The 19602-nt window shown below is 34.8% G+C and overlaps 2 protein-coding genes across 2 annotated transcripts; both read left to right on the plus strand.

Moving 5' to 3' along the window:
• Positions 1-5536: 5536 nt before the first annotated feature.
• Positions 5537-11576, plus strand: LOC147402805 (protein LIKE COV 2). Its single transcript, XM_086438152.1, has 8 exons — positions 5537-5814; positions 6924-6976; positions 7070-7179; positions 7612-7779; positions 7923-8020; positions 10686-10812; positions 11095-11228; positions 11336-11576. Exons 1-7 carry the CDS (start codon positions 5680-5682, stop codon positions 11193-11195), a joined length of 792 nt encoding a protein of 263 aa, XP_086294278.1. The 5' UTR covers positions 5537-5679; the 3' UTR covers positions 11196-11228; positions 11336-11576.
• Positions 11577-14165: 2589 nt separating this feature from the next.
• On the plus strand, positions 14166-19182 carry LOC147402806 (uncharacterized). The gene is made up of 9 exons (XM_086438153.1): positions 14166-14423; positions 14669-14791; positions 15550-15630; positions 15771-15859; positions 15928-16002; positions 17412-17473; positions 17575-17634; positions 18315-18515; positions 18892-19182. Exons 2-9 carry the CDS (start codon positions 14669-14671, stop codon positions 18975-18977), a joined length of 777 nt encoding a protein of 258 aa, XP_086294279.1. The 5' UTR covers positions 14166-14423; the 3' UTR covers positions 18978-19182.
• The last annotated feature ends 420 nt before the right edge of the window (positions 19183-19602 follow it).

Below are 19602 nucleotides of genomic sequence, written 5' to 3' on the forward strand. Positions count from 1 at the left end.
ACCTATAGGGACTGAATAAAATGACAAAAATGCCCACAAATTCAACCCTTGCCAAAAAAAAAAAAAAATGTCCATCTAACTCCAACCTTTTCAATCTTTATTGTAAAAGAATTGATTTATTTAACAATTACTCATTTTTTCCTCAAAAAACATTCTTGATTTCTTCCCAAGAAATAACTATGGCGATTTAGAAATACTTTCCACTTTTTGGCGAATATTTGAGATGCCCCCGTGTTTTGAAATTGATGACGTGAACGTCCCTTGACCTTCATATATTCTATTAAACTAATGAAATATGACCTAACTTCCCTTATCTTCAGGTAATAGCCAAAAATGATTATTTTAATCTCTTAGGTATAAGTATTTTAACTTCATCTTCAACTTCAAGATTTAATCTACTTAAACTTTCAAACCTAAGGCAAGACAATTTTAATAGAAACATCTAGGTTTTCTAAAGCTGAGTTGAAAAACATGGACTAGAGTAATGAATTAAAAACAAATTACCCTAGAGGTTGAAGAGCTTGAACATGATTGGTCTGGGAAGAAAAAAAATATAGAAATTTTGAGAAGTAGTGAAGCCGTGGAGGATAAAGTTTTAAATAAAAAATCTAGGGTTTGAAGGGTAAATACTAGATTAACAAAGATAGGTTGAAGATAAGGTTAAATAGATTAAATGTAACACATCATGAAGTTCAAAGAGCTTGAAGATGATTGGTTTTGGGAAGAAAAATCAAATTAAGGATTTTGCATATAGGTTGAAGATGAAGCCGTTTAGGTCATTTTAATTAATTAGCCTATTTGTGAAAATTGAGAACAAGGGTTGTGTCATCCGTTTTAAAACACAGGTATCGCAAATATTCACCAAGACATGAAGGAATATCTAAATCACCAAAAACCTATCATTTCTAACTCCTACATCATTTGGCGATCATTTTGGATAAAAAATCTATTTAATTTATTCTTATTGTTTGGAAAAGAAGAGGGTAGAGAAAACAAATAATTAATTAGTCGTCAATTTTTTATTTTTTTATTTTTTCCTTCTGACGAGGGTAGTGGGGATGAAGAATTTTTTTTTTCAAGGGTATGAAGATAAGAGGCATTTGAATCATTTTCTATTGGTCTTTTAAAGAGGACCTGGTCAAGAGGGATCTATCATCAGTTTGAAAAATTCAAGGGGTGTCTCAAATATTAACCAAAACCCAAAGGAGAATGACTAAATTTCTCAATTAAAAAAGCGTTAGAGAATCAAATATGATAGCTTTTTTTTTTTTTTTTTCCTATGGTGAGTCTGGGACATTGAACTAAACAAAAAGTAAAATGTGGGAATGTATATTTGAAGATGCCCATATGGGTGACTAGAATGGCTTTATTTTCGTGGGGAATATGTAAACTCTACTCCAAAAGAAGTCCAGTTTCAAAGCCCAGTACTTTTGGACTTTTTAACACCACGTGACCCAATACTATGACACATGAGACCAAAGTTGTTGAGGGAGCTGAGTTTGAATGGATCCTGTCAATTTCAACATATTCTATTTGATTAAGTCTAACATCCATGTGTTATTCTTCTATAACCATTCCATCAACTTTATGATCATGGCTGCGATGGACCGGGTTTTGACTTTTGACTTTTGACCTGATGAATCGTGGATCGGATTTTATAGAGTTAAGAGCATAGTGACAAAAATCAGCGATTTTTTTGAAAAAGTCAGGATTAAATCATGATTTTTTTTTTAAATCATGAAATTTTTGAAAAAGTCTTTAGTTTTTCAAAAATTCATGATTAATCGTAATTTGATAAATCATGGATTATTTTTGTAAGTATTATTTTTTCATTTAACATATAAGATAATTATTTTTTTTACTTTTTAATTTATCAGAATTTTCTGACATATCGATTTTTTTAAAGCTTTTTCTTGCCGAACTATTCCCAAACCCTATTTTTTCAAGTTGAACATCTTTGCACCAATCAATCCGTCAAAATATCATGTACATAATTAATATGGCAAAAAAAAAAATATATTCATGAGACATTGTAAGAGTTGGCATCAAACTTGGATTTCTTTTTTGGGAGAATGACTCTGAAGGACTCTTTATTGAGAATATGTATCGAACAATCTCCTAATAAAGAATTCAGCTAATTTAAGCCATACTCAATAAAATATTAGTCTATTAAGGATCTTTTGAAGATTTTTTGTTGACTTGCTAATTTTTCAATATAATTTTATTTGGCTCCTTTTTGTTGACTTGCTAATTTTTTAGTTGAATCAACTCGATGAACATTGAAGTTGAGTTCTAAAATTATATTTTAATAAATCTAATATACATACACCAAATCAGTTTGATGATGTTTATAATCATTTCCATCATCATCATTGGAGTAGTCATCATCATCTATGTGATTTAAAGATTACTAGTTTTGATAAGTGAAACAATTTTTTATTTATTTATTATTTTTAAATTGATCTGTAAGAGATGACCATAGTTAAGGGGTATGTCATTAATTATAAAACATAGGAGTAACTCAAATATTCACAAATAAACATGTTTCTTTAAACTTCAAAAATCATTGAAGGGTAATTATAGTATTTTTGCTTCAAAAATCCTTTTTTAACTAATATTTGATAATTTTGGTATTAAAAAGTCCATATTTTTTTTAGAAGGGATTTTTTGGTACATATTTTCATAAAAGTCAATATATCATCAGTTGTCAGACACGCACGTGTCCAAGGACGCTATATGCTAGAAACCAGTTAAATTTGTGTTCTAAGGAGGAAAATTTCAAAAACTTCCTTTTTGCAGCTAGGTTTGACAAATTGCATTTTTATTACATCAAGATAGACAAGTTTTTTATTAGATGCAACAACTCAAACGACTTTTTTCGCTTATTTGCCTACCTTTTTGTTTTCATGTTGCAAGGTTTCCTAACCAATTTTCAAACACACGACCAAAGGGGCTAAACCCGTCACTACTCACTAGTTTTACCACCAAACCAACTCCTTGGATTAAGTCTAAACAAATTATTTTCCCATAAAAATGGATTTCCCGTGTTTGATTGCACAAGGAAAATAAATTAATTTTCAGTAAGGCAAGTAACTATCAGTCATGTACAAACAAATACATGTAGGCATGATCTCGAAACTCATTCCAATTCTTCATTTAGAGATTTTGAAACATACATACACACGTCTCAATTTCACAAACCTAATAATAACCACAATCGTCGTGATAATAGGTGTTAGAATTTGAATATGAAAACATGCATACATGCATACAAGGACACAAATAATACATATGTTCATGCATATTACATGACATGTAAATATATGTATGAGTTTGTATATTACAAGTGCACACATGCTTGCAATGGTGAAGCTCTCCTCCAAAAATTCCAATAGAACAAACCTCTCTTAGCTTTGTCAAAATCAAAATGCCAGTTCTTCGAAACCCTACTTCGGAAAAACTGAGATGGATGGGCCCATGGTCGTCAATGGGCCAGGCTTGGGCCGGTCCACAAATAACCGATACTAACCAGACTAGTGAAACGTAGTCCTTGCTCGACTCATCTATAATGGATGAGCTCGAACATGCCGAATAGAAATTCACCTTTTTCCAAGCTAGGCCCAGATTTTTATTATTATGGTGGTGGTGAAGATGATAAATTATTGGACCAGGCCGCACCAGAGCCTATCTCCCAAGTCCAAGACTGGTAGAGTTACAAATTAAAGGGCTTGGTAACTCTACACAAACCTGGTCCATGACAGATTGGGCCAGGCCGAAGTCCATCCCATTGATGTCTAACCTAACATCCTAGCACAAACAAAATTTATTGAGTTCAATATGTTTAACCATCTAAGGATTAGTGAGACGGCATGCCTCAAACACCAGTCAAAACTTTCAGAACTTCAATTTTCAAAAGCACACACATGTTTTTTTTTTTTCTTTTTGGATAATGGGGTGGCCGGACTTACGTCTGACTAGGGGACAGGATGAGTCAGGGCTAGAACCAAGGCATATGGGACCCTCCTCCGAGCACGTGCAATGTCTGCACATCACACGCACCAGGCAAGTGAGAGAACGTCCTTGCGGGTGGCTGTGAGGAAATATTGCTCATAATGGGTATCAAACACACAACTTACAGACTCTCACATCTTATTGGATTTGAAATTGCCATTGAGCAACTCCTCAGGGTTAAGAACATATATCTTACTACCCAAGTGAATAATTAATGCATAAAAAGGCCTTCTTTGGTTCACGCAAAATTTTGAGTTACAAGAGGCAACAGGTAGTGATTTCATTGTCGGCCACGTCTGAAACAAAATCCATTCATATCCAAAAAGACTCATGATAATCTGATACCCTTTTTTTCATATGCCCCCCATACGCTCCCTGACCTGACAATTATAGAACTATAAATCTTTTTCTTGTGTATCCTAAAGCAAAGGATCTATCTACGGTTCTGTGATGAGAGCGTATAGGGGCGTATAAAAAAAGAGCCTCAGATTATCATGACCCATCCTAAAATACCTAATTGAATGTAAATGAAGAAACAAATGCCATAAAAAACAAACCTTTAAACGTAATGAAATAAGATAATTAAAAATAAATGCATCCGAGGCTTAATATGTTGTCTGTAGTTATCCTTGTTGAAACATCCCTTGTCACCATTCTTCTTGTTGCCGAACTCAAGAGTCAGTGCACATGTTACAATTGCTCATTCATGGGGCTTGTTAATGTGTGTCCAAAGGCACATGTGAAAGGGCAATAAATACACTCTGGAAATTGGAATTTTTTACTGAAAATGTCCTTATTTTTTTTTTACCCAAATATCCTCGCATTCTAATTTTCAAAGTGTATTTATTAGAAGTGCAACTTGCTTTGATTTGGTTTGATTTGAGGTTAAATTGGAACCGAATCAACATAGGTCGATTTCACTAAATAAGAACTAGAGCCAAACCAACCCAAACCGAATTAAAGTCGGTTTGGTTCAATTCTACGGATTGCCAATATTTTATAAATTGTACGTAATATTTTTGAAAGAAAAAATAAACATAAAATTTCATACAATAAATCACAAATCTATCCATAAAAGTACTAGTTTATTCATAAAAGATCCCTAATATATGTTCTAACTCCTAAAATAATTCATAATAATAATAATTATTATTATATATATATATATATATATATATATTTATTGTATAGGGGTTCGATTCTCGATTTGATTCAGTTCTATACAAGTTTGATCCAAGAACCGAATTAAATTGATTGATTCTCCATTTTCAAAATTCAAAATCGAACTGCAACTTGTTCCAAATCAAATCAAATCACCCTAAAGTTATTAGTTTGAACTGGACTAAGTTTGCAAATTAACATGCCTGCAATCATAAATAAATAATGTAATTTCAATTGTCTCTGAGCAGAAACTCTGTGGGAGTTTCCACCTCAAACAATCATAATTAATAATAGAAGTCATTGATGAAAATTGATCAAATCAATGGTTACAAATCATTGATCATAATTATCTATTGTGAGGGCCTCTGCGGCTAATAGCCAATATTTCACGGGGGACGTGTATTTGTGAGCAACACCTAATGTTCCTCTTCAAATCATCCTCTACAGAGAGTAGACAGTATTTAGGGAGAGATTCCCGGTTCAGTAAAGCACGGTGTTTCCAACTCTATGCAACTGAAAATGGCAGAAGAAAAGGAATCCACGTCGACTACTCCTTTAAGCCAAGGTGAAGATGTTGGTGGCGATGATTCCGAAGATCCCGTCAAATCTCCTCCGAATTCTCCTAGTTCTTCCACTCGTAAGGTCAGTTGGAATCTCCATCTGTTATTCTCCTCTAAATTCTCCACTATTTTTATCTTTAATTCGTGGATCTGATGTGTTTCCGGATATTATTCTATAATTTGGTCAAATATGATGTAGTTTCATAGTAAGATCTGATGGATTTTAGTTGTGGTGCGTTGGATCTGATGAATTTAAATGATGATAGATTCGTTATTAATCTTATTTTATGCGAACATCAAGAATTAGCGATTTGGAGTTGTTTATGGTTCTAGTAGCAAATGATTGTTAAACTAGGGTTGATCAGTTTTGACTTTTGAGAAATGTGGGTCGAACAAATCTTTATTTAGGGATTAGTCGTTATAAATTTTGAAAAAGCTTAATTCATAGAGTAATAACTCCACCCAAATACCCTATGAAAAGGGGATATAATGAGTTTGGCATAATCAAGAGTTCTATAAGATGGTAAAGCGGAAAAATGATCAAAACGCCCAACAATTAACAGGTACTAAATAAGCATTATTGAAATACTACTGGAATCCCCATTGGGACAAACTACAAAAGAAATTGGATGGAACAAAATCTTCTAGTCCCGACTCAATCATCTTCTATTGTTACACATACTAAAGGAGTCGGGTTAATAATTTGGGGTTCTAATGTGTGAGATGTTGTAGCACTTACAAATTAGGCCTCATCAACAAGTATTGTCACATCACTTAGGTGCAAATTATTAATAATTTATTCTTGGGTATTCAATTTATTAATGAGTTTTCAAGTATCGTGCTTCACTTTTGCAAATATGTTGGTTTTTGGTATTTTAATACTTCAAAAAATAGTGTATTTGTATATATCCATTTTTTGTAAACCAATTTTGATGGGGTTAGAAGTTTTAGAATGGGCTGATTTTTTGCAAGGATGATCCCCTCACCATAGAGATCATCCTCATAAAAAATCAGCTTATTCTGAACCTTTTTGCCCGTATAAAACAAAACATGTTGTAGCTTTATGTGTCTACGAATCCTGACCCTATATATATATATATATGCATTTGCACGCAGACTATATAGTTACATAAGTCTGTAATGTGCATTTATGCTTAAGAATGTAATCACTTGTCTGTTGGATTTGCCCAGGCTTGCTATGTTGTTCTTCAGAGTTGGGTCTCGAAGAAGTTTATGACTGGATGGTAACAAGCTTAATTATCGTTTGAGAATTAAATTTGTTCTTCTATCTTCTACTTTTCTGATCCTAACAGCAAACTGAAATGTGCGAATTGCAGTGTAGTTCTTTTTCCTGTCGCGGTAACATTTTTTGTTACATGGTGGTTTATTCAATTTGTTGATGGTTTCTTCAGTCCAATATATGCCCGGCTTGGCATCAATGTATTTGGTATGTTTAGAAAACACTTCGGGTGATCCTTTGTGTATTCTGTCCCTATTGAAGTTGTAGGCAGTGACAAAAAGATATTGCTTCTTAATTCTATATCAAGTTTGAGTTGAAATGCTCAGAAGTTAAGTTAGTCCATGATCAACTGTGTGATCACTGATGTCCGTGGCTTCCAAGATGTCTGAGTTGTTACTTATGTGTTTGTTCCAAGTCTGAGAAAAAGGGTCTTTACCATCTGCCATTCATCTTCTTCCCCATTTTATGACATGTTAGTTGTGAAAACACTGACATGACTCCCCTGTCTGATAAGATGCTGAGCTGAAAGTGAACCTGTTGACACCTCTAGACTTCCTAGTTTACGTACTCTGGGCTGTTATTTACTAAGGGTTGATAAGCCGAACATTAGATCTTCTAAGGCACTGTTCTGTATTGCAGGGCTTGGATTCATCACATCTTTAATTTTTGTATTTTGTGTCGGTTTATTTGTCTCATCATGGATGGGTGCCACTGTTTTCTGGATTGGAGAGTGGTTTATAAAGAGAATGCCGTTAGTAAGGCACATATATTCAGCTTCCAAACAAATAAGTGCTGCTATTTCTCCAGGTAATTCCATACTAAAATCATTATACGTGGTGTCCCACCATACCACAACCCAAAATTCTTTGCTAGGGTCCTTTTCTCAAAGTTTGCAATTAACCTTCTAAATTATATTCTGAGCTGAAATGATATCACATTTTTGTTTGCAGACCAAAATACGATGGCTTTTAAAGAAGTTGCAATAATCCGTCATCCACGTGTTGGTGAATATGCGTTTGGGTTTATCACGTCATCTGTTGTCCTTCAGGTAATTGTTGGATGCTGTGTGTCTGATCAAAATTAATATATTTTTCTGCTTTCCACACTGAGTTGTTTAGATTCATAGCTTGAACTGCCTTAAGAGGACTTCCAATTTAATTTTGTTGGTTGAGACATATGGTTTTTACATAAGTCAAGCATGCCATTTCTAATTTCTACTGTGCTGTTGACTTAATTGTTGGTATAGGGTAATGAGTTTTTATTTATTTATTTATGCCCACTAATGAGTAAGTTTTGAACCGTCTTGATGGGTTAAACCATCTTCATTCTCATTTATCAAAAAATCAAACTGCATAAAACAAAAATCACTAAATACAGGTTAGGTCAAATATTCAATGAGACCAAATCAGCCAGATAATTGTTGGGATTACTCTCTTACTGTCAACATTGATGCAAAGGTCAATAGTGAAGATAATAGGAATATCCTACCTAGGGAGTTTGACTTGGAAAATTGGAATAAGCTATAGGATGGATAGTATGTCCATTATATACTGGAATTTGGTTATGTTTTATTTTAAAGTTCTGAATTCTGCACCAAACTGATTGTGTTTATAGTTATATCATGAGAGACTGATATCTTGTGCTGCTGTTCTCACTGGTGACTGAGTTTCATGCTAATAATTCCTCTTTATAGATTAGAAGTTGGTTCCAAGTTGGTCTGATTTTCACCATGAAAAAATTTAATGGCACAATCTGTGATTAGTGGGTGCTACGTGAGGTCATGTTTGCTTATGCAGGATTATAGTTGTTCTTAGGAATGCGCAATACAATAGTGGGTTGTTATATTTGGGAAATAAATGACCAGCTTTTTTGCTTCTTGGTGTGGGGCATCGAAGGGAAAAAAGATGCTGGGGAAGAAATTTTGGATCTTTTAATGCACTACCTGTTGGTGGTTATTCCACTATGGTGCTGTTTGTTAAACTGAAAAAAATAAGTGCTGAACAGCATTAAGCGCTGAAACTTATAAGCGCTAAATTTAAGTGCTGAAAAAGTTGTTTGTTTAAATGCTGAATCATGTTTGTTACACATTGCTGAAACTGATAAATTGTCTTTGTTACCCTTACAATCATATTATACATTGTTTACATGTTTCAAATGCTTATTTATTATCAAACACAATAAATATATTATTTCTTATAAAATTAAAATACAATTTATTTTTAAATAATAAATAATACTCAAATAATATTCAATTTATAAATAATAATTTCTATTTATAAAAACCACAAATTTCAAATTAAAAATAATAATGTCATACAAGCCACCAAAATTTGAAATCAACTTTAAAAGAACTTAATTTTGGATGAATAATTTTCGATGGAAATGAAGGATGTGTAATTATAAAAGCACCCTATGAATTAATAAGGACAACCCACATTATAGCCATTTTTTGTTTTGTTTTATATGGGTTAAAATTTTTGGAATGAGCAAATTTTTAGTGAGGATGGTTTATATGGTCTAGAGATCATCCTCACCAAAAATCAGTCTATTTTGAAACTTCTAACTCGTTAAAAATAGTTTTTTTTTTTTTTAAAGGGACAATTTACGGTTCTTGAACTTGTTTTGATAGGGTTAGAAGTTTCAAGATGTGCTGATTTTTTGTGAAGATGATCTCCTCATTGTAGAGATCATCCTCACCAAAAATCAACTCATTCCAAAATTTTTAACCCATATAAGACAAAATAATTTAGTTATGGTGTGGGTTTATTAATTTGTGAGGTGTTTATATACTTACCATGGGATATAAGAGGTAATATCCTTTTAAGAATAAGGGCATACTTGTCCATGTTCAAAAAAACAAAGGGCATACTTGTCCGTGTTGAAAAAAGCGAAGTGCTTACCGCTTCAGCACTTTTTTTCAGCATCAAAATAGTGCTGAATTTTTTTCACTTATTTTCAGCAATAAGCACGAGTAAACAAACGCGCTATTTTGACAAAAGTGCTGAATTTAATTTTTTTCAGCAATAAGCACTGAAATATAGCGCAAACAAACACCACCTATGTCAGTAATGCCAACAATATATGCTGAGAAAAGTAGAGAGGAGGATCCTTTCTTTTGATTATTCACTCAGGTTGTAGGTATTGATTCTCTTATATTAAAAGATATTATAGGAATGATCCCAGTGTGAGGAGAGGACGAGTGTTTATGGTTCAGATGTGAGGCATTTGGGTGAAACCGTGTGAGTATAAAGTTGTATCTTGCAAATAAAAGTTGTGAGTTCTGACTCCTACCATTTTGTTTCACAATTTTTTTTTCATTTATGTAAATAATTTCATGTAATGCCCTAGATGATATAGATTCCTGTTCTACCAATCATTTTTTGACATGGGAGGGCACGTGTCGCTGTGGGGATTGCTTTATTGCTGCTTGCATGCATGCACATAGCTCTATGTGTGTCTGTTGCTTCAAAGCTATGCTAGCTGGATAGGACATTGCATTAATGCTGGATTCTCCAAAGTGTAAATGCTGTAGTTCTATGTCGTGGTTATATCCTTGGCATACCTAGGTAACGTGGCCTTGAGTACACATCTTCAGTTTCTGCCATGTGACTGCAACATATGACTAGATAAAATAAGTGACTTTCTACATGATGGGTGTACTTTGGACTAGTCTACATGTTTTTTTGGCTCATCTTTTGTGTTTCTGATTGCAGAGAGATAATGGAGATGAGGAGCTATGTAGTGTTTATGTCCCTACGAACCATCTATACATTGGTGACATTTTATTGGTTAACTCTGATGAAATTATAAGACCAAATCTGTCTATTCGAGAAGGCATAGGTCAGTATCGCTAGTTCTTTACGACTACTTATCTTTTGGTCAGTTCAGCACCGCTAGTTTTCAAACCATCATGGAAGGTATACATGTTTTAATACAAATTCATGGTCTGTGTTTTCTGCTCATGAAAAAATGTTATAATTTGGCCATATCTTATTTTTCTTTATGCAATTATCATATATTAGTCTCTTTAGTGGAAGGTTTATCAAATTGTCTTTTGATGCAAATTGAAATTCTGCTTAAGCTTAACTTATCGTATTCTGATGTTTTCTATCAATAATTCAGAGATCATTGTTTCTGGGGGCATGACAATGCCACAACTGATTTCTCCTCTAGAAAGGATTCCTCGTCAGAGTGATCGGATCCCTCTGAACCGAATAATATAATAAGCAAAGATGAAAGAGCCAGAGGTATTCCAGGTAACTATGCTGACTATCTCACAAAATAGTTTAAGAGCTCAGAAGTTTGCTCTGTTTTCCCTGTTCAGCTTATTTAGCAATCTTTGGTGGTACGCGCATTTAAACAGGTTAACAGGCTTACAAGATTAGAGAACTACAGAGTTATGTTGGGTGGTGGATGGGTTTTGTCGTTAGTGCATGGTTAATGCACTCACGTTTCTTGCCAGATGTTGTATCTTCTATTATACACTTTGTGAAAAAAGAAAAAGGGAAATGTCGGAGACAATCTTATTACTAATTGAGTGTTGAATTCTGATAGTCTTTACAATGGAACTTCGTGAAACTTACCTAATTGAAATTTGTTTAATAGCTGGTGTGCATGTGAATGAGGTGCGTTTTTTGCAATCCATTATTACGCATTTGTTGTAACCAAGTGCCAACATCTACTTCCACCCATGCATTTCTTATGTTAGAATTTATGTTCTTTCCATAACCGAGACCCTTTACTCCCATACCAAGTCTTACACCAAACACCAGATTAGCCTCCCAACAGTGCTTCTCTAATATAGGAAAACGTGGTGAATGATGATTCCCTCTAATATGTCAGATAAACCAGCTCTTTAGATTATCTCATTTGTTTCCTTGTAGGGACACATGTTTTACCCATTACAAAACCATGTAGTTCTACTAGAAATCATTGAGATGTACTTATGATGCATACTTTGCTTTCTTTCAGATTTTATATAAGCAAAATTTGGCCCACAAACACTCTGTATGGTGTCTTTTTTCTTTTGGTTAGTGTGCAGATCCTGAGACACAACCTCTGGTGAAGTTGAAGATGCCAGCGTGGTAAGTTGGTAATATCCATGGGTGTTGAAATCCACTAACTGCTAACTGTACATGTGCACACTCATTAAAAAAAAAAAAAATGAAAAAGTTTGAGTTTCTACAAAAGAAGCGACTTCTGCCCTAGTTTTGATGACATCAGCATCCTTCTGTTAGCGTAAAATGACCATATCTGAAGGGGAACCCTGCATGCCATGGGTGTGGCTATCTAAAATCACTCTGTTGTTAATATTTGACCATAATATAAAAGAAAAATCCATGTACATTCCATTTTCTTTTAAGTCACATATTTTGGCATAAGAGTTACAAGTGTATATTATGCACGGCAGCACAAGTTATTGGGCAGCTCGGTTGGCATGTGGTCCTTAATTGCAAAATATATCGCTTTTATATATACATCATCATTGGTCGTAAAAGTGAAGTATATTATTCAAAATTTTATATACATTCATATTTAAATAAATAAAAAAAATCCAATATAAATGTTTTTTATAAGGAAACCGACATTTGCGAACTATGCCACAAATACATATATATATATATATTGCCAGGTTCACCTGCCTGAATAAAGTAAGTAATTGTTCCTAGTCCTTAAATTTGGGATTAACAAAATACAACAGTGATTCGATCTATCGAATTTGATCAAGATGTTTTTAGATAAAGAAATGGGATCAAAATTTATATATTCTGGATTCTCAGTGATAACTCTTATGTATTTCCCAACCATCAATGCGTGCGTGCTCTCTGACAATAACAATGCCTTTTGATTAAACTAATAATATTTGTTGATTTCTCTATGTATGTCCAAAGGTAAATCTACTTCTTCTTCTCCTTCACAATGTGATCACTGATCTATCTAAAAAAGTTGTAATACAATCCTAATCTCCTGGACTCTTGAGACGTTCCTTCGAGCTCATCACACTAGTTCTCGACCAAATTTCAAAATGAAAATACTTGCCACAATTGGTTCAATTGAGATGGGGAGAATATTGATTAGGGATAACCCGAGAAAATGGATCCAGACAAAGTCCTTGAAATCTCTACAAGACCTTTCACCTGGGGATGTCTGTCAATGGATTGGTTTGGGCCGGCTTTCGTTGAGCCCTAATCCATATCTAAGTGGGCTCCACCTAGACCAGCCCTATTGGGCCTAAATTGGTTGCCCAAATCTGGCACTAATAGGCTGCGTAGGGCTGGCAATGATCTGAAATATACCTGATGTCCAAACTGGTACGATCCAGAAAACATGAAAAATCAGCTTTTTGGATGCAGATTGAAATCTCAAATCTGATACGATTTCGGACCGAATAAAGTTGTACCCCAATCCGCTCTGAATACGTTTTAATATTTTTTTATTCATAATTTCATATATAAGTACATATATATAAGATGTTTTCAGTCTTTTAGGTTTCCCTCTATATATATTTGTAGTTGAAAAGTGGATTTTTTTTTAAATTTTATAGTCTTGTTGGAGTGAACTCAAGCTGGAACCTCATATCGCACTTCTTGATGTGAAAGTTGATAAGAACCATAGATGCTTTTTCACTCATATCTCGATGAAAAGCATATATGGTTCCCATACACTTTCATGTTAAGAAGTGCGATATAAGGATCTAGGCTGAGGTCACTTCAGCATCATTTAATTTGTACCATTTTATATTTTTTAATTTTTTTAAACATTGATAATTTGAAGGAAAAAAAACCATGTGTGTGGATCGGTTTCGGATTAAGGATGAAATGAAATGGCTTGGATTCAATTCACAGATTCATCAATCCAATTGGATCGGGGACATGATTAAAAAAAATTCGATCAATATTGAAGTGGTATTGATCCAGTACCGAACTGATCCATTATCAACCCTAGGCTATGGTCAGAGTCGAATTGATATTTTGGATTATCTAAAAAATTAAATTAATGCATTTTTTGAAATCATTTTGGAGATAGTCAGGCCCTAATATTATTTTTTTTTTGCGCTGGGCCAGACTGGTTAAAGGGCCAATGGGCTCAATTGAGACAAATCTGAGCCGTACGTTTGATGGAGAACCTCTGACGTCATTTATGGTTTTAAAAAAAACAAAGGCCAAAGAAAGAAGTCTCAAGTCGCAAGCCCATCGCTTATCCATCTATCCCTCCATCGAGAAAGCAGGCGGGTCTCATGGGCATAATAACGGCTATCGCAAGCCCTACCGGTTAACCGGTTGGTTCGGTCACTCTTTCTTCTCCGGAATATAAAGTAGAAAGGGCGCCATAAACACAACATTTGGAGCCAAAATTTTAGACCAAAATAAAAACCAGTCCAGAGACTCTTTACTGCAGGCGAGGAAGCGAGCGAGGTTTCAGAGACAGACACAACTTCGCTTCAACTCGCTGTATCTCCAAACCCTAAACCTAAAATGTTTTTCAAATGTATCTATGTTGTTTAGATTCTGTTTCTGCAGTTTTATTGGGTGGAGATTCTTACTGTTTTGTGTTTCCTGTTGTTTCAACTCTGATTTATTGTGTTTTAGCTTCGGTGATATTTAGGTTTTCGTGGTTTACGCGGTCAAATCTGTGTTTTTTTTGCTTTGTTGATTTGTTTGTTTGTTGTTTTTTGGGGGATTTCGGGTAATTTCAGATGGATCGGTACCAGAAGGTGGAGAAGATGAGGGCGGACACACAGATAAAAGACAACGAGATACGGATAACAACTCAGGGAAGGATGAGGAACTACATTACTTATGCCGCCACCCTACTACAGGTTTCTTTACTTTACGTTTCATCTTCAACTCATCTTGAATTAGACCATAAGCTTACAATATCCTTGAATTCGAAGACAAATACCATTTTCTTCTGGTTATGCAAAATCATATGAACATGGGGTTCTTTGCCCCCACATTCAACTCTATAAAGCATAGATGGTCCAATTGCTATCTTGGAAGTGGAGGTCTTGAGTTTGAATCCCTCTTAGGGTCACCGCCAGGGATTTATCCCAGAAATTACCTCACATGTGTGGGGAGAGGGGTCTGCATGTCGAGGATTAGTCGGGAGCTCAAAGAAGCTTGGATACCTTGGTTCCCAAAAAAATAGTTCAAATTGTTTTAGTTTTTGAGCCGTCTTGGCCCTCAATAGGTCTCATTGATTTTCATTAGAATGAAGTAACTATCATATTTCTTCTACCCATTTTCCACTGAAAACAATAATTTGTTCACTATCCATTTTTGACCAAAAACAATAAATATTTTTTTGCTAATTCAACCTTTCATAATTTATTTTTTCTCCCATTAGCCCATCGTTTGGATTGTGAACAGCCTTGCTTATATGCATGTGTTGCACCTTTTTGTATGCGTGTGGACTGGGAACAACCTAAACTTTTAACTGGCTATGTTTCTACCGTCTCTCAATAATATTTTTATTTTGTTTGTAGTGGCTATTTCCTTTTGACATACAGCTCTATTGTCATACATGAAATTGGAACATATCTTATTTATCTTACCTTGTTTCATGTTTTCTTTGTAGGAGAAAGGGTCCGAAGAAATTGTTCTTAAAGCTATGGGGAGAGCCATCAACAAGACTGTCATGATTGCTGAATTAATTAAGGTGTGCAATGTGTTCATAGTTGTGGTGTTTATGTTTTCTCTTTGTTTTTCCACATGAATGTGATATTTTGATATCTTTCTCAAAGAGTGGTTTCTTTTTCTATCACCATGTATATTAAATGCTTTTTTTTTTCCGTCCAGAGAAGGATTGTTGATCTCCATCAAAACACTTCTATTGGATCTACTGATATTACTGATGTGTGGGAGCCACTGGAAGAAGGCCTTCTTCCGTAAGTTTGTGCATCATATGGGTTAGTATGTTACAAATGCACACTGACACATTTCCTTTCTGTTGCAGCCTGGAAACTACACGTCATGTTTCAATGATCACAATTACATTGTCGAAGAAGGAGTTGGATACGTCCTCGATAGGGTAAATGAGAGCAAATACTTTGTGTGTGACCATCTTTCCATTTCTTGATGCTTTAGAGGATTTACACTGTAGATGTTAAAGAAGTTTATGTATTTGCCTTGTGTTGATGCTACTTAAGTGGATTTTATGAATTGAGCTATGCCACTAGACATTCTCATTAATGTATAGTTTGTTGACAATTCTATGAGCCACCAAAGAAAGAAACATTTTATGTTTGAATTATAGATCTTACAAAGAAATATCGGGATTTTGCTTTTGGATTAGTGTTTTATATGTAAATATAGTGAATATATAATATTACCAAATGAAAGATTTATGGCTGCTATTTCTTGGCCTTGACATATTATTTGTTATCCTTCCATAATTTCTCAAGAAAAAGGGATTTATTGTTATATCCATTTCCATTTTTAGTAACTTCATATTGAAATTTTTTGCACTTCTTTGGATCGTTGGACGTGTACATTGGTGGAGTAAAAAATGAGTTAATTGCCAGTCACCTTGTTTATGAGTTATGCATGCATAAGAGAAATTATTGGGAGACAAAGTGATTGATGTGCTCAACAGTTGAGGCTTTGGTGATATTAGAGGTTCTGACGAGTTGCTTAAGACTGTTGAGCACATTACTGTAGGTGGCCTGCTTTTGATTCTTAAGTAAGTTTAGGATGCATGTGGGTAGTCATTTTTCACAAATGATAAAGTAGATGTTCCATTTGTGGTTATAATTTTTTTATATCCTTATAAAAGGACAATATATTAAGAGAAGAAAAGGATATGTTCTGCTTAGTGAAAAAAAAGAGAAGACACGTTCTCTAATAACTTAGTTTCTTGTTGGTATGAAAGTTCTTAAGGTAAACAAAAAAAAAATCATGGAAATAGATACAAGGATTGTTCATCTATATTGGAAATCACTTGGTGCTTCTGGAAATAATTGCATCTAGATGGTTTGTGATTTTGGCAAGTTTCTAAATGAAATGCATCTTAGCGACCTCCTTTTATTTGTATTGGCATATGAGTCGGGTGGTCAAGAAGCTTCATGTTAATAGATTGAACGTATCAAAGATGAGGATGTTGAGATGGATGAGTGGAAAGAGTAGGAAAGGTAAGGTTAGAAATGAACACGTTCAAGAAAACGTAGATGGAACGAAAACGTTTATGGAACGAAAACGTTTTGTAAGAGTGATAGGAAGACTCAAAAGAACTTGGATTGAGATAGTGAAAGTGAATACAAGTGCACTTTCAATAATAAAAGACATGATTCTTGACAAAATTGGAATAAGAATCGTTTAGTTGACCCCAAATCTTTGAGATGTCTTCAATGATGATTAGGGCTATCAATTTCATCATTTGTTTTGTGTAATGACAGCCTATAATGCTATTTGCTTAGTAACTTTTCCCCCTTTATAATACAGGTATCAATCGCCTCTTCCAGTTGATCAAGTGAAGCCATGGACTGACTTCGATAATGGAGGAGGTAAGGAAATATTTTGACGTTGAAATTTCAAGAATATTTATTTTCTTTCCTTTCTCAATAAGATTTGTTGACTACTTTCCACTTTGGCTCATGAAATATAGAGGGCTCCTCTGGCATGCGTGGTAGAGGACTTGGTGGTCGTGGAAGAGGTAGAGCCAGAGGTAGTATCCATCTCCTATAGTAGTGTTTGAACGCATTAACTATTTTTTTCTTATGTCAGTGTTATAAACTTGTAGCAATGACCCAATGTATTTGATGAATTTTGAGAGAGAAGTAGAACAACTCATTCTAGAAATTCACTTTAGTCAAATTCAACTGTTAAGTCGGACTGATCAAGGGATTTGGGTATGCCATCAGTACCTCAAGATTTGTGTACAACACCTAAAATACTGGTGTCAGTTGTTGGTGAATGCTAGGGGAGATTAAATTTTTACAAAGTTTTCTCTCTTCATCCTCCCTGGGAGAAGGGGGACATATATTTTTGTTGTGCCCGGTTTACTTGATTGGTATACCCACTCCAAATATCCATTTTTTTTCCTTTGGGGAATTTGTCCTGTACACATCTAAATCACCGTATCAGGCCTTGTGCATCACTCTTCATGCCATCATCGCCCTTCATCATACCCTGTTTGCTTCAGTCACACATATGCCCCATCTTTGTTTTGTTGGTATAAAACATGTTTCAATTATATGTGGTTCACATTGAATGGGGTGCTGCTTTTGGGTATCATAAATTGCTCAGAAAGCATGAAAAAGTAGCTAATTGGTGAGTTTGGATGAGACAAATATTTTAAAATTGTGATAGTTTCTTGTTAACTATTCATTAATACGAATTATGTAGGGTACAACAATGGGGTTGGGGAGTACAATGGAGATGGGGCTGGGGATGGTGGGCGAGGATATGGTGGCAGGGGTAGAGGTCGTGCTAGAGGTAGCAGTTTCCGTGGCCGTGGAAGAGGGTATGGTAATGGAGATATGCATCAAGAATTTGGTGGTTACAACGACTATGGTGAATCAAAAGCACAACCTGCCCGAAGCCCTGGTAACCTTAGTCATTCTTACATTTCTTGTTTTCAAGTTATGAGTTTCAATATTCAATTATAGCCATCACAAGCTGTTCATGAATTACAAATGCATCCTCCGCAAAAGTGCACCTGCTGTGTTGGTATTGATGCTAATTTTTAAAACATCCATCACAAGCCCTTCTGTCTAATATTGGTTTTTTTTTTCCCTCTCTAATTAACGTCGATTTAAGAAAATGTATCCAAGAACCTCAGATCACATTTCAGAAATATAATATGTTCACTTTGCAATTTCCTAAAATGTTCTCATGGGATTTGACTTGTGCTCTGACATCGGTATATTATGTACTTGTTTACTGAAGGTTTAGTAATGCTATGCTATTTGGAATCCTGTAGGACGTGGACGTGGACGTGGCCGGGCAAGGGGACGTGGGCGTGGTCGGGATTTTAGATCATATGAGCCGGTGCAGGCAGCTACTTGAACCCTCTATTGTGTCGAGGTATAAGCATCTGGTTTGGGAAGAAATTTTGCGTGTTTGCTTTGCTCTTGGTTTGAACTATATATATTTAGGCACGATTGGCTGGTTGTTACTAGTGAGCCGCTAATTGAGCATGGCAGCTATGTTTTTGTAGGTAGGTTGACAGGATTATTCCCTCATTTAATACTGAGAATTATTTTCTTCTAAAGCTGCAACAAAATTGTATAATTCCGCCACCAACATGCTTTTTTCATCGAGAATAATAGACAAGTACATTCTTTCTATATTAAGTTAGACTGCACTGTTAATCACCGCCCCTAGAAGAACAAATATTAACCTTTGATACTGTAGCACTTGAGTTATAGGTTCCAGCTTCACCTTCCCAATTGATTTCCTCCTTGGCTTGCATAAAAGGCAGAGGATTGATTTTTGAAGGCTCCTGAAGTGCTGATCTTTGAGTTGCCCCTTTTTTTTTTTCCTTATATCCTCTTGACCTTGGTCTTCCCTCCCTATCTTCTTTTCATTTATACAATTTATATTTATCAAAAAAAAAAAAAATACTTAAATGTCCTAATCTTCAACATATAACTAAAACCCGTGATTTTTATTGACTAAACCGGTTGTCTTT

This window comes from Akebia trifoliata, chromosome 4, assembly GCF_017979445.1.
Source record: "Akebia trifoliata isolate Shusen 1 chromosome 4, ASM1797944v1, whole genome shotgun sequence".
NCBI lineage: Eukaryota > Viridiplantae > Streptophyta > Magnoliopsida > Ranunculales > Lardizabalaceae > Akebia > Akebia trifoliata.

What these genes read in the sequence shown, in the direction of transcription:
- LOC147402805 (XM_086438152.1), top strand. Translation starts at nt 5,680, where the DNA reads ATGCAACTGAAAATGGCAGAAGAAAAGGAATCCACGTCGACTACTCCT. An exon ending in CTAGTTCTTCCACTCGTAAG is followed by an intron (nt 5,815 to 6,923) that starts GTCAGTTGGAAT and finishes GGATTTGCCCAG; the next exon opens with GCTTGCTATGTTGTTCTTCA. An exon ending in GCTTGGCATCAATGTATTTG is followed by an intron (nt 7,180 to 7,611) that starts GTATGTTTAGAA and finishes TCTGTATTGCAG; the next exon opens with GGCTTGGATTCATCACATCT.
- LOC147402806 (XM_086438153.1), top strand. Translation starts at nt 14,669, where the DNA reads ATGGATCGGTACCAGAAGGTGGAGAAGATGAGGGCGGACACACAGATA. An exon ending in ATGCCGCCACCCTACTACAG is followed by an intron (nt 14,792 to 15,549) that starts GTTTCTTTACTT and finishes TTTTCTTTGTAG; the next exon opens with GAGAAAGGGTCCGAAGAAAT. An exon ending in TTGGATACGTCCTCGATAGG is followed by an intron (nt 16,003 to 17,411) that starts GTAAATGAGAGC and finishes TTTATAATACAG; the next exon opens with GTATCAATCGCCTCTTCCAG.